The sequence below is a fragment of the Giraffa tippelskirchi genome, chromosome 13 (genome assembly GCF_054371585.1).
Source record: "Giraffa tippelskirchi isolate mGirTip1 chromosome 13, T2T-mGirTip1v1.2.pri, whole genome shotgun sequence".
Classification (NCBI taxonomy): domain Eukaryota; kingdom Metazoa; phylum Chordata; class Mammalia; order Artiodactyla; family Giraffidae; genus Giraffa; species Giraffa tippelskirchi.
This window is the reverse complement of record NC_137287.1, coordinates 77,831,887-77,847,546: the sequence shown is the minus strand read 5'-3', so window position 1 is coordinate 77,847,546 and position 15,660 is coordinate 77,831,887. Positions and strand designations below refer to the sequence as shown.

The window sequence follows — 15,660 nt, the reverse complement described above, 5'->3', positions numbered from 1 at the left end:
GGCCTGGCGTGCTGTGGTTCATGGGGTCGCAAAGAGTTGGACACAACTGAGTGACTGGACTGAACTGAACTGAATCAGGAAATGGGGTGTTCCCAATGCTGTGCTGCACCCACACGTGTCTCCATCTCCCTCTGTGGCCTCAGGGCTTCTACACCATCAATGAGACCCCTGAAGTCAGGAGGGTTCCTGGTCATCCCACCTAAAGGCTGTGCTTAGCCACACACACAGCTCTTTTCTTTCTCTGCTTTAATTGTCCTTCACAGGACTTATTTTTATAATGAGATTTTCTCCTCCTACTACAAGGTAAGCTCACTGTCAGGACATTGGCCCCCAGTTCCTGTCTGGTACATAGACATCATACAATGTGTTATTTACTAGATGAGTGACCTGATAGCTCTTAGCTACACTGTGTTGCTTTCTCCTGTGCTTCTGCTGGACACAAAACTATACAAACAAAATCAACAACTGTAAATAATCCTTGGGCTGTCTCTCCCTTTCAAGCTACTGCCCTATCTCCTTTCTTTTCTTCCTGAGAACACTTACCATAGGTAGAGTATATAATATGTTCCCTGTTTCTACTTATCAACAGGCGTCTTTCCTTAGTGAAGGACTAAAATGTCCCTCCATCATGGGTCAGATTTGGTACTCAAGGTACGATCTCATTTCATCTTCCACCAGCTCTTGATCATAGTATCTCTGGATCACAGATGCAGGCACTGAATCTTTCTGGCAAGTCACAAGCTGGCAGGGGAGAGATGGGTTTGAACCCAGGGCTGTCTGGCCCCAAAGTCACTCTCCTTCCATTTCAACACACTGAACATATGAAGGGGTTTGCCGATGACTCTGTCACTCTGGCACTCCAGTGACTGTGAGTGCCACACCATCCATCTCTATGTTGAGAACGTTAGTCTTTTCAACTTTTTCCAATCAGAGAACGTAACCATCAGGAGAGAATAAGAGCTTCCTTTTCTAACAGGAGACTATAGCATGGTTGCTGGAGCTTTACAGGAAATTTAAGATTTTTAAGGAAATTTACACAGAAAGAGTTCCTTCACAATGTGCTTGAATGCCAGGCTTCTTCTAGGGTGGTGGCCTTTTTCTTTTATACTATTTTCTTTTTAAAAATTTTTATTGAAATATAGTTTATTTACAATGCTGTGTTAGTTTCCATGTAGCAAAATGAGTCAGTTATACATATATCCAGTCATTTTTAGATTCTTCTCTCATATAGGCTATTACAGAGTACTGAGCGGAGTCCCCTGTGCTATATGGTCCTTGTTGGTTATCTATTTCATACATAGTAGTGTGTTTGTGTCAATCCCAAACTCCATGGTGGCCTTCTTTAACAGAGCTTCTGGTGAACAAACTGCCTAGGTTTACACCAAAGTGAAACTGTCAAAAATCATTAATTACACAATCTATTTAATAACATTTTTAGGCACTGACTTAAAAGAGGTTTTTTTTTTTATGATGTGTAAAAATGAAAGGAAAAAGTCATTAATTACTAAGGTCTTTTATAATTTCAGATAGAATATTAAATTTTCCAGATTTTTTTCAAATTCTATTCCATCTGCTTCCAAAACTGAGGTCATTGAAGAATATTATAACTGAATGAAAATGTCTGAAAATGCTGAAAGAACTTCCACATTCCTCATGTGGTAAGTCCTGTACCTTTAGTGAACTTGATAGACTGAGAATCTTTTTTTTGGCTGTTGGTGGTGGGGAGCTTTTCGGGGGAAACAAGACAAGTCGGATTACGTGTGAGGATGCGAGCAGAGGTCTGGCTTTGGCTCTTTCACTCATTGCTGGAATGAGCCTGAGTGAGATCCTAATCCTTACTGGCCTGAACATCCTCTTTTTACAAAGCGGGAATTACACTAGACCATTGTTTCTCAAAGTACAGTCTGCTGACCCAGGAGCGTTCCCCCTCTCCCTTTTCCTGCTCCTAATAAGATGCCCCTTGCCTTTTCCCCACTGCTGACCTCTGCACACAATGCACTGATGGGACAGAGGATGTAACTGGGTAAAACTGATGAACTCAGGACGTGACAGCAAACTGTCCAAACAGCCGTATTTTTTGCCACCAGGCTCCCTCAGCAGAACAACAAAAAAGCAGGACGAAAACTCAGTTTTTGTTAAACCTTGAGCTTACACGTCTTTATAAAATCTTGCATGATGACATGACTTCCGTGGCACACTGAGGCATGGTGGTAGCCTTGAGGAAAAATGCTCATGGATGGTTTGAAGCTGAACTAGCTGCTTTTCATTGAAATAACCATCCTTACTTGAAAGAACATCTGACAGACATTATGTTGAGAGATCATGTTCAGTCCCGGGTACTGGGCAGACATTTTCTCAAAAGTGGATGAGTGAAGCTTGTCATTACAAGAGAAAACATCTGGCTGTATTCATGGTCAAGGATAAAAATTATTCTTTCGAGTAGCATTAGAATTTTAGAAAACTTGAAGCCATCCCCAGGAGCATGAAGCTTTCTTATACTTAGTAAGTTTTTAGACGAGACTGGTGTTTAACAAATAAGATTTCCAAAATACTGTATAAACGACATATATAGAAGACCTGCATAATTCAGGGAACTAATGTTTTCTTTTTTAAATTTTATTTATTTATTTTTGACTGTGTTGGGTCTTCGCTGCTGTGAGGGCTTTCTCTAGTTGTGGCAAGTGGGGGCTACTCTCAAGTTGTGAAGCACGGGCTTATCACGGTGGTTTCTCTTGCTGCCGAGCACAGGCTGTAGGCACAAGAGCTTCAGCAGTTGCGAGCTGCAGGCTCTAGAGCTCAGGCTCAGTAGTTGTGGTTCATGGGCTTAGCTGACCCTTGGCATGTGGAATCTTCCTGGACCAGGGATTGAACCGGTGCCCCCTGATGTGCAAGCCGGATTCCTAACCACTTGACCACCAGGGAAGTTCTAATGCTCTCTAATAGACATTACATGAATAAGCAAAAGATTCAAGTGTAAGATAGACCAAAATGTAATAGAATACAAGAATACAATATAATACAGTTTCAATTTCACATTACAGCTACACTGTAAGCCGTTACCTTACTTGACTTGTATAAGCTCTGTTATAGTTACCTGACATGTTTTGATGTAGCAGCAAAGAAAAATATCCACAATTATCTGAGAAGGCCTTTAAAATACCCGCTTTCCAGTTACTGTAAGCTAGATATTCTTCAATGGGGAAGGCAATGGCACCCCACTCTAGTACTCTTGCCTGGAAAATCCCATGGACGGAGGAGCCTGGTAGGCTAGCTACAGTCCATGGGGTCACTAAGAGTCGGACACGACTGAGCGACTTCACTTTCAATTTTCCCTTTCATGCACTGGAGAAGGAAATGGCAACCCACTCCAGTGTTCTTGCCTGGAGAATCCCGGGGACGGCGGAGCCTGGTGAGCTGCCGTCTATGGGGTCGCACAGAGTCGGACACGACTGAAGCGACTTAGCATAGCATAGCATAGCATAGATATTCTTCAAACACTCCAACATAAACAATATATCACAACATATTGGCTACAGGATCAGAAAGGAGACTCAAGATTTTCAATGAAGCCAGACTTTAAAGATGTGCAAAAAATGTAAATCAGTGGTAAGTCTTCTCACTAATTCTTTTGCTTTGGAAAATACAGCCAATTACACAAAATATGTTAAGCTGTAGTGAGATTACTGTTGTTATTTTATTATTATTAGTTATTTTTGGCTGTGCTGGGTCTTTGCTACTGCTTGAGGGTTTTATCTAGTTGTGGTGAGCGGGAGCTTCTCACTTCAGAGGCTTCTCTTGTTGAGGAGCACAGGCTCTACAAACGCAGGCTTCAGTAGTTGCAGCTCTCAGGCTCTAGAGCACAGGGTCAGTAGTTGTGGTGTGTAAGCTTAGCTGTTCCTTGGGATGTAGGATCTTCCCAGATCAAGCATCAAACTGGTGTCCCCGGCATTGCAAGGCGGACTCAATCACTGGACCACCAGGGAAGCCCAGATTATTGTTATTTGAAAATGAACCCACAAATACATATTTTTTCAGTTTATAATCTCAAATACGGTAAATCCCAGTTGATACAACTGACATAAATAAATATTCAGTAGTTTTTAAGAGTGTAAAGGGGCCTGAAATTAAAATATTTGAGAACTTCTAACTAGATGAAATCTGGTATTCCAGATCTTTGAAGATTCTGTGATTTTTGTGTGTGTATGTGAATGAGAACAGAAAATAAAATCTGGAAATGTTTCATTTTTGGCTGATCAGTTTTTCCTTCACCTTTTTCCTGTGTGAGAATCTGTAAAACAGATCCTTAGGAGAGAGTTGTAAAAATAAAGTTTTTGGTAATTTATCCTAATAAAAATATAAATTACAGTTAAATGTCATCAGTTGGAAATATTAGAATACAGCTTAAATAAAAAATTTTTGATTGACCAAAGTATTAAAAATATTTAATACTTCAAAATTTATTATATTCAATTTGAATTTATATTCATGAAATATCTTATAAATTATTGGGTTGGCTAAACAGATTGTTTGGGTTTTTCTGTAACCTCTTATGGAAAAACCCAAATGAACGTTTTGGCCAACTCAATATATTTAAACTAATGACATTTTTATTTTTTCTCCAATTTTAAGAACTATCATCACAAGATTCTCTTAATAGTATTGTAATCTTTTTTTTTTAAAGAGCACTGTTTTTTCAGTACTCTTAGCAAAATGCATTCAAAACCATTTAAAATTACTTTATCAAGACAAAAATAATCATTAATTGCTGCTTCTAAGTTAGATGCTGGAATTTCTATAAATGTTTTTAGGGTTTTGATGTCAATTAAAGACAACAACAATATGTTTACTCTACTCAAAGCATGAGAAGATTTATGAATTTCTATTCTTTTTAGTAGTTGTTGTTGTTTAGTTGCTAAGTTGTGTCAGACTATTTGCGACCCCACAGACTGTAGCACACCAGGCTTCCCTATCCTTCACCATCTCCCAGAGTTTGCTCAAACTCATGTCCGTTGAGTCTGTGATGCCATCCAACCATCTCATCCTCTGTCGCCCCCTTCTCCTCCTGCCTTCAATCTTTCCCAGCATCAGGGTCTTTTCCAATGAGTTGGCTCTTTGCATCAGGTGGCCAGAGTATTTGAGCTTCGGCTTCAACATCAGTCCTTTCAATGAATATTCAGAGTTGATTTCCTTTAGGATTGACTGATTTGATTTCCCTGCTGTCCAAGGGGCTCTTAGGAGTCTCCTCCAGCACCACAGTTCGAAAGCATCAATTCTTTGGTGCTCAGCCTTCTTTATGGTCCAACTCTCACACTCATACATGACTATTGGAAAAACCATAGCTTTGACAATATGGACCTTTGTCGGCAAAGTATGTCTCTGTTTTTTCATATACTGTCTAGGTTTGTCATAGTTTTTCTTCCAAAGAGCAAGCATCTTTTAATTTCATGATTGCAGTCACCATCCACAGTTATTTTGGAGCCCAAGAAAAATAAAATCTGTCACTGTTTGCACTTTTCCTCCATTTATTAGTAGTAGACTTTTACAAACATAAAATGCCTAACCTATATTCCTGGCTTCATAACATCAAAATACTGCTATCAAACTTCTTCCCTTTTATCGCTGCTCAGCTCGTCACACCAGCCATCTGCATGAATAAAGACATTAGCATCTGCTATATGGCAAATGGTCTCGGGGGCAGATGTTCGCATCCTTGTGTTCGTGTCGCTGGGGCTGCATACATTATTGGAACAGATGTACACAATCTCAAAGTGTTGGGTCCCACGGTGAGATGTTTCCAACTGCTTCCTATCAAAGTACGTAAATGCTATTTGCACCTGCACTTATGTTAATGATAGAAAGGCAGCGGGGGTCCTGACAGAGTGAGATGTGATGCTATGAAATATATTTACATGGTTAATTGGAGTTTCCAAAAGACTCCGCTGCCAAGTGGCTACAGTGATACTGATCCAGGCCTGAGCGGATGATCTGACTGGTAGTCTGTGTTTGAAGCACTGGAAGTCTGGTGATTTCCAATGATGAAAATCGTCCTAATCCAAATTTACTAAGAAGAATATTTCTGACTCTAGTATTTCATCTCAACTAGGAGAATAACTCCCAGTATGAGGTCTGCTTGATAAGGCTTAGGCCACCCAAGTCATTTCCATTTTGTCCTACGAGGAAACTTCCATAGGTATGTGTGTTTTCCATTTGTACTTCTGTCAACAGCATAACATACTAATACTTACAGCAGTATTTTGCAGAAGTTATTACATTGGAAAGTTCCAATTTGCAACATTAAGGAGTTAACCAAAACCAGCTTGAAAATGTCAATTTGTACTTGGTCTGCAACATAAAATGGTACCAAAAGGCCAAGAACAGAGTTTACATTGCTAGTTAAGATCAAAATACTTCCATATGAATGTCACATATTTAGAAACATAATATTTTGGTAAAATATAGGGAATGTTCCCTCCCCTTCCCCATAATGAGGTCACAAAGCCACGTTAACCACTAAACACAAAGCATCAAATTACAGTGGTTCTCATTGCTACTGTGCATTAAATGTGAGCACTGAAGAGCCAGAGTTCACAGTAAGAGTTGTTTTTGTAGCTTTACTGGGCTAAGAACTTGTAGCTGCTCTCAAATAACATATTTATTACTTGATTAACTTCACATTGATAATATTAACACTGCAGTTATTATATCTGAGTTCCAAAATAAGTTTTATTCTGCAACTTATTCTGAGATTTATATTGTGCTCTAAGAGTTTACAAAAGGCATTCCTACACAGCTGATCCTCATTTGCAGATTCTGTTATTGTGAATTTACCTGCTTGCTAAAATTTATTTACAATCTCCAAATCCGAGTCACATTCCCAGTGGTGGTGGACACTCTGCCTTGCCTCAGCTCCCATGGTATAAACAAAATGTTCTTTTTGCAGTCTACTTAGTGCCACATTTTTTTCTTTTTTTTTGGTATTTTTTCCCCATTGTTAGTGATTTCACTGTCTAAAACAGCTTTTGAGAATAGTGCTGATATACTGTCCAGTGTTCCTATGGATTAGAAGAGTCTGATGCACCTAATAGAGAAAACATATGTGTGAGATAAGTGTTGTTCAGGCATGAGTTATAATGCTGCCTCTGTGAGGTCAATTCATGTCAAGGAATCAACAAGATATATTCAGTGAGGTGTCTTTGAACAGAAACATACATAAAAGCAGGTTCTATACTGATAGCTGAGAAAATGTTGTATGGTGACCAGAGATTCACAGGAACCTAACCCTGCATCTCCCCTGGGAGCCATGGTATAGTATTAATTAATTCAGTGTTCCTGTGACTTTACACAATGTAAGTACTGTGAATGATGAGAATCAACAGTATCAACGGTATCTTATCTCATTTGAGTATTTCAGGGCAAGAATTATTATCCCCATTTGAAAGAAGAATGAACTGAGGCTCACTGATTTAGCCAAGATTACAGAGCCCAGAGGCTTCCCAGGTGGCACAGTGGTAAATAATTCACCTGCTGATGCAAGAGACGCAAGAGATGTGGGTTTGATCCCTGGGTCAGGAAGATCCCTTGGAGTAGGAAATGGCAACCCACTCCAGTATTCTTGCCTGGAAAATTCCACAGGCAGAGGAGCCAGGGAGACTCCAGTCCATGCAGTCGCAAAGAGTAAGATGCAACTGAGTGAGCACAGTATAGCACAGCAAAGAGCCCAGAAAAAAGGGCAGAAGAACCAGAGTTCAGTTCTTAGCTTGGTGTTCTTTCTCCAGACTGAGAGGAGAGAGGAGGAGAGAAGAAAAAACAGGAGAGGAGCTTAGGAAACAGCCCCAATACTATGTTCGAAGAATGAAACTGATTAGACAACAAGACAACAAACCATTTTCAGGTTAAATCCTCATAAACGGTAAAATGCTTGGAAAGACAGACCAGTTTTATTCACTGAATCTGAGCTATAAGAGAGTGGACGTTACTTTGGTTTCCTCTTCCCTCTTTGCTCCTTGCCTCTCCAAAGGCAACAAAATATTTGTTAAATAAACACATAAACTTGAGAACTTCAGCTTGGTGTTTCATTAAAAAACAGATTAAAATGTTTTCATAGCATCCAGGCAATAAGATTTTTTTTTTTTAAAGTGAGAGTTTAAAGCACTTTTAGACAAAATTTAATATGTATTTGAGAAACCACTATATTCCAGGATGCTTTAAAGCTCACCCAAGACAGAAAATTCATGAAGAAGTTTATAAAGGACCTAACTGAGCAACTGAACACACACACAAACACACACACACCACACACACACACACACACACACACACACCCCTGATACTAAGAGTCTAAAATAAGTAAGATTATTTTCCTAAACTTAAAAAAAATATATATATATTATTAACTAGCTATCCCAAATATTCCTTTAGTTGAAATATATTCACTAATATCAAAACATTTACTTCTGTGAGATGTAAGTACATATTTTTATGTCTATAAGACATAAGAATATATTTTTAGGCTGTGATATGATTATTTTTTATAGTAGTTTATTGAATCAGAAAATCCAGGGTGTTTTTTTTTTACCAGCTTTAAATCTGAATTCACATGATAGACAGTAATGGTTATGGCTTCACAGTTAATAATGCACAGGCTTTGAAAATTAGTAGGAGTTGTACAGAGCATGTTCAGCTAACTGCAATGTTTCCAAAGGGGGTCATTAAGACCCACTACATCTTGCCTCAAAGCATCTGCCATTTTCTCAGCTCCATTTATTCTTACTTTTACTGAATAAAAACAGCACACACAATTTGATAACTATGTTTAAACAATATAAATGTTATGACAGAGCTGAGAAAAGTGTTAGAAGATTTCTGTAAGATCTTTCTACTCACAATCGTCTTGCCTAGGAAACATCAAGACTGAATGGTGAAACCAGCAAAAGTCTTCAGAGTTCTGAATGACTCCAGCAAAACAGCCCTCCCCTGGACCTAAGACTCTTTCCTGACCAATGAAGAGTGGGACTTGTTTTAATTAACTGAATGGGGACTTAACACTCATGCTTAATTGGCAAACCACAGTCAACGTCTTCCAGGCACATAAAAAACATAAACTGTCCCTCTAAAAGGACCATTTGGCAAGGTTGCTCATTTGTATGTTTCCTCGTATCAATAACAAATCTATTTGCATTTTCAATCCCAGTGGTGTTTTGTTTCCTTCAACAAAGTTACAGTACTGGTTACCAATGTAGCTGGCCTTAGCATGCAATTTTCCCCCTCCCCACCCCAGAAACATGGTTAATCACTTGCTACAGTTTGCTGTTTTCCAACACAAAATACATGTCCTTACATTTTTATCAGTTCCTCATTTGAAAATGTCAAACAAAAAAAAGAAAGCTTTGGGAAAACCATAAATCTCCAAATCCTGAAAATATGAGAAGATAGAAAATTGTAACAAAATACATTTGATGAACTTCTGGAGATTCTGTAAATAATATTTTCACACAGAAAGGGATAATATCAACACTATTATAATAGGGGAAAGCTTTTAACATAGTACAAACTATCTCAGTGATATTACAATGTTAAAATTCTTTATCCAAAATCAGGAAACATTTAAATAGAAGGCACTGGAATTTCTAATGAGTTTCATCTAGTTCTTTCCCAGCTTTAATCCATGTCCCTTGATCCCTAACCCCCACCATCTGTGTTCTACACTTGTGCTCATGTCCTGAGCAAATGCCACATCCAGTCATGTTTCCTGACCAGCCTCAAAATTCTGGCTCAATAAACTCTTCTCCAGGTACATCGTATTCAGGTCTAATGCAGCATTTGTCATGCTTTATTTTGTTTGATTATATACATGTCTGCTGTTCTACTAGGATTTTGTGTTTTATAATAGCACGGTCTTCTGTCTGATTTATCTTTGGATCCCTCATAGCATCTGGCATAGTTCCTGGTAAGTACTGTCTTGGTGATCATTAAATCTGCTTCCATTGTAAGAAATTTTGTTAGAAGATAGTAAATGATGCCATGGGTTTTCTTAAGCCCCACAACTCTGCTGTGATGTCCTACTTGAATTTCATACATTAGTGCATGCTGTATTTGCATCCCCACATGCTTACAAGTCTGAAATTCAAAAGTACCATACTTTATAGACAGCCATAAATCACTCAGCATTTAATTAATAAATGACATATGCTCAGCAAACTTCTCATGTTCTGTTAAGTGATTATATTTGATGAAAGAAATATTAACAAAGCCATAATTTAAAAATCTGGAATTTTTCTTTGTTAAACAATATTAATAGCAATCTAGGACATATAGAAAACACTTGATAAATGAATAAATTGAAGAATAACCAGGCAATTCTTAGGCCTCATATGTATGATACTATTTTTTCTGACCAATATAATTAATTTATATTTATTTATTTTAATTAATTAATTATATAATTTCTCATGATACAAATTCTAATTTCTCCCTACTTTGGATTGAAACGGCTTTTCATGCATATGTGCTAAGTTGCTCAGTCATGTCTGATTTTTTGCAACCCCATGGACTGTAGCCTACCAGGCTCCTCTGTCTATGGGATTCTCCAGGCAAGAATACTGGAGTAGGTTGCCATGCCATTCTCAAGGTGATCTTCCTGACCGAGGGATCGAACCTGCATCTTCTGCAGCTCCTGCATTGCAGGCCGATTGTTTATTGCCAAGCCACTGGGGAAGCCCGAAATAGCTTTAAGCATTCATATATTAAATTTAATTCAGGTCACGCTTGGCCTCTGAAGGCTACAAGGCACCCACCCCAAGCAGGAGGGAGCTCTGCCCATCTCACTGAATCAGCCTCCACAGGCAGAGGAAGCTTGGATATTAATAACCACCATTAAGAACAAGAGCCGCCATCATCTCATAAGGGCCTGCTCTACAGCGAGCCACGTCTGGGGTGATTTACATATATTATCTCCTTTCATCTCCACATCACCTAGAGGGTAGGACTTACTATCTTCATTTTATAGATTTATAGATGAGAAAGTTAAGGTCAAGTGATGTACCCGAGGTTATGCAATTCAGAGGCAGACATGATTTTCAAATATCCCACGCTTTTTATAGCTGTGACACTACCTTTCACTTTGGCAGAGAATGTTTTCTCCAGTTAAGGATTCTTTAAAGCAAATTCCTTCCATGCAGTGACAGTTACACCTTCCACTGTTGTTGCTGTGTAGTTGCTTTAGTCGTGTCTGACTCTTTGTGACTCCATGGATTGCAGCCTGCCAGGCTTCTCATCCATGGGATTTCCCAGCCAAGAATACTGCAGTGGGTTGCCACTTCCTTCTCTAGGAGATCTTCCTGACCCAGAGATCAAACCCGCATCTCCTGCATGGCGGATTCTTTACTGCTGAGCCACCAGGGAAGCCCACATCTTCCATAAGCGAAGCCCAATTCTGAATCATTTAAAGGCATTTTTTTTTTTCTCACACACGTATCAAACTTCTCTTCTGTATGGAAGAGAATATGCAGAGGCTGAGGAAAGACTTGAATTCTCTTAAAGGTTAGGCTTTGTTTGCTCTGCATGCTGAGGAAAATTAAATTACTCTTTACTCAAAAATGATTATCTGTACCAGTAAACTGCTTTTCTAAAAGGTCTAGGAGCTCTTGTTAAGAAATCATGATTTTCATTTTAAAAGGGGAATTTGTTTCTTTTACGTTTCTTTTTTAAAATGGGTATATGGGAAGAAATAGGTCAAAAATGAATAAGAAAACACCCTCTCTGTATATGTATGTTGTGTGTGCACATGTGTGCATGAATATATATGTATATATACTTGTATACATCTTTCTCACTAGAACACACATCATTCTGCTTCATTAAAGCCAATACTCTGGGGCTTCCCTGGTGGTCCAATAGTTAAGAATCCACCTGCCAATGTAGGGGACATGAGTTAGATCCCTGGTCTGGGAAGATCCCACACACTGCAGAGCAACTAAGCCTGTGGGCCACAACTACTGAGCCCTTGCCCAAGAGGCCATGCTCCACCACAAGAGAAGCTACCACAGTGAGAAGCTCATGCACCACAGCTACAGAGTAGCCTCCACTTGCTGCAACTAGAGAAAGCCCACACATAGCAACAAAGACCCAGTGCGGCCAAACATAAAATAAATAAATATTTAAAAATATATTTTTTTAAATACCAAAGTTTTTTTTTTTTTTTAAAGCCAATACTCTGCAACCTCATTTAACATCTACTAACACCAGTTAGCTGCTGGCTGATGGCCTGGGCTCTGCGAATTTTGTGTGGAATGAGATGACCCTGCTCTCAGTAAAGGGGTTCAGTTCAGTCGCTCACTTGTGTCCAAATCTTTGCAACTCCATGGACTGCAGCACGCCAGGCTTCCCTGTCCATCACCAACTCCTGGAGCTTACTCAAACTCATGTCCATTGAATCAGTGATGCCATCCAACCATCTCATCCTCTGTTGTCCCCTTCTCCTCCTGCCTTCAATCTTTCCCAGCATCAGGGTCTTTTCCAATGAGTCAGTTCTTTGCATCAGGTGGCCCAAGTATTGGAGTTTCAGCTTCAGCATCAGTCCTTCCAATAAATATTCAGGACTGATTTCCTTAGGAAATCAATCTTCAGTAAAGGAGAAGTGTCATTTATAAACCATGGTTCCATAGACATTCAAGTAATTTACCAAAATAAATATACTTTCATATATAATTAGAATTTTTGTTCTTAGTTCCAGAAATAAGTCACCCTTTGGTTAGTGGGCAGTGACATTAAATGTATCAATTAAAACTCCTCACAACACACACATTACCATTTTCCCTGGCATAGCTTATCTTACCTTGATCTTTCGGTGGTACTGAAAATGAACTCTGCATTATGATGTCATTGACTTGAATAACAGCTGTCCTAAAAATAACCAGGACAAGTAATAATTAGGAAAGAGCTGAGACGCCATGTTAAAATCTACAAAAACATAAATTACAAGCTTTTTTTTTTAAACAAAAAGTCTTTTTATTTATACCTATATGAGTAATAAGAAATGGACTGAACTATTAGGAACTAAAGTTTTATTCCTTTCTCATTTTTATAGACACAGGATTTTACTGACTGCTCCAGTATGGGCTTGGAGAGGGAGTAATGTGACACATTGAGAGTGAATTGTATCTGCCTCCGTGCCCTCGTGGTGTCAGGGAAATGTGCAAGTGGGCAAAGCTGAGGTTCCCTAAATATGTTCTGCCTGATAATTATATTTTAGGTTCTGTTTAAGGAAAACTAAAATGTTTAACAATGTAGGTAAAGGAAGTATAACTGCAATATAATCATTTGATGAAACATAATTCAGTCATTAAAATGCAATTTTGAAGATTATGCAGCAGCATGGTAAATACTGATGATATAATATACTGGATGAACACACCAAATGACCGACATACTAGGATTACAACTAAAAAACAAAGGCACAGAAAAATGCATGACAGGAAGTATGTTAATTGTAGATTCGTTTTGTTTTTGGTGATGCAATTACAGTTGTTTTCCCTTCCATTTTAGCTATTTTCCAAATTATCTAGAATGTGGGTTCCATATTAATAAGCTATGCAATGTCTATATAAATAAGACAAAGTCTTTGGAAAAATACAGGTAAATATTTTTTGTGCACTTCAAACACTGCTGCGTTTCTAAGTATGATGCCAGAGACAAAGCCATTAAGGTAAAGACTGATGAATTTTTCCATTGAAAATTTTAAATGTTTTTTAAGTAGAAAACTAGGTAAAATAAAAGGGCATGACTTCTACTTCCAGCCAAGACTGAATAACAGAGGCCAGATTTTCCCTCCTTCCTGAAACAATCAAGACACAGACAAAATACATGAAACAATATTTCAAAACAGTGAACCTCAGGTCACAAAGACTGATCTTTAAGAGAGAGAAAACATTTGTTTTCTGTCATCCACATTACAGGAAAGGAGAACGTTGATGGAAATTTCCAGAGTAATGAAGAAAAGAGCTGGAGAGAGAAGGAAAGAAAGCAATGAAGAGGGTCCTTATCAGGTATTCACTTGTGCACTTAGCAGCACATACCATGGAGGAAACCACCCGAGGCCGGGAAAGATCCAAAGTGCCCAACACTCATGGAAGAACAGGTATATCACCTGTTCTTACCAGTCAGACTGGAAAACCTCCTAAATCATGGGACACTGGGTAGAGTATGAAGAAGAATCTTGCTTTAGTAAGGGGGAATAATTCCCTATACCAAGCATTTCTTTGGTTTTACAAAACATATCTTAAAGAGAGACCGAAATGGATCAAACTATTTCCAAGTGTCCTAGGTGTGTATTAAGAACAAAGCTCGAAAATATTTATAGAAAGACAAAAATATCCATCATCCAACAAAGTAAAATTCAGAATGTCTGACATCTGACAAAGAATTATTATCAAAGAGGTAGGAAAATGCAAGTGATAGTGAAAAAAATAATAACTGATCCTGATCTGACATAGATGTTAGAATTAGCAGACAAGGACATTAAGTGTATAACCTCTATTTCATATGTTCAAAAATTTAAGTATGAACAGGAAAGATATAAAAATGACCCAAATAAAGTTTCCAGGGATGTAAATTACAATACATAAAATTAAAACAGTACACTGGATGGCATTATCAGCATATTAGACGTGCTGGAAGAAAAATATTGGAAAACTTGGAGGCACAGAAATTGAGACTGTCCAAAATGAAACTCAGGAAGAAAGGAGTGAAAAGAAAGAAACAAAAACAAACCAGATCATCAGGACAGATCATCATTTGCACTCTAGGACAACTTTAAGCCACCTAATAGATCCAGTAACTGGAGAAGAATGACATGGAAAGTCAAAAAAATTATTTTTTAAGAAATAGTGGAAAAAAAAAAAGAAATAGTGGCAGAAACTTCCAAATTTGAATAAAGCTATAAACATATCCAAAAAGCTAAAAGAAAAACAAACAAACAAACCCTAAAGCACAAGAAACATGAAAACTACACCAATGCATATCATGACCAAATTGTTCAAAACTACTGAAAAAAGGAAAAATTTTAAGTGAGATGATGCAACTGAGAAGACAAGTGGAGCAGCATGTTTAAAGTATTGAAAAAAAAATCTGTAATCTAGAATTCTATGTTCATAGAAAGTATCTTTCAAAAATAAAAGAGAAACAAAGTCATTTTTGTTCATACAGAAGCTAAAGGAATTCATTATGAGCTCACCCAAACTACACTGAATGTAAAATGATGTCTTTTAAGCAGAAGGAACAGGATACCTGATTAGAATATAGATCTATACACAGAAAGGAATATTTCGATACTAGAAACGGGAATTTCATGGTAAGTATATAAGGTTTTTGTCTTGGTACCCAAACTTCTTTAAAATATAACGGTTTAAATGAGAGAGGTGACTCCACTACAGATATTACTGCTATTTAAAAATACCTGGCAATACATTTTATAATTTAAATAAAATAAATAATTATTCTGAAAGACACAAGCTACCAAAGCTCATTCAAAAAGTGAGCCCTGTATTTTCAAAGAAATTGAATTTTTAGTTAAAATCACCTCCCAAAGAACTCTCGGTCCAGAAAATTTCTTTGGAGAATTCTACCAAATATTTAAGGAAGAAATAATATCAATTATAAACAAAT

At 37.9% G+C, this 15,660-nt stretch overlaps 1 protein-coding gene across 50 annotated transcripts in view; it reads right to left on the bottom strand.

Moving 5' to 3' along the window:
* Window positions 1-15,660, bottom strand: part of ZNF438 (zinc finger protein 438) — a 183,289-nt gene that overhangs the window by 16,816 nt on the left and 150,813 nt on the right. For all 50 annotated transcript variants that reach the window (XM_081553915.1, XM_081553912.1, XM_081553905.1 and 47 more), the window contains one exon: window positions 12,833-12,900. In XM_081553915.1, coding sequence (XP_081410041.1) covers window positions 12,833-12,900 — 68 coding nt within the window. The remainder of the gene's footprint in view (window positions 1-12,832; window positions 12,901-15,660) is intronic.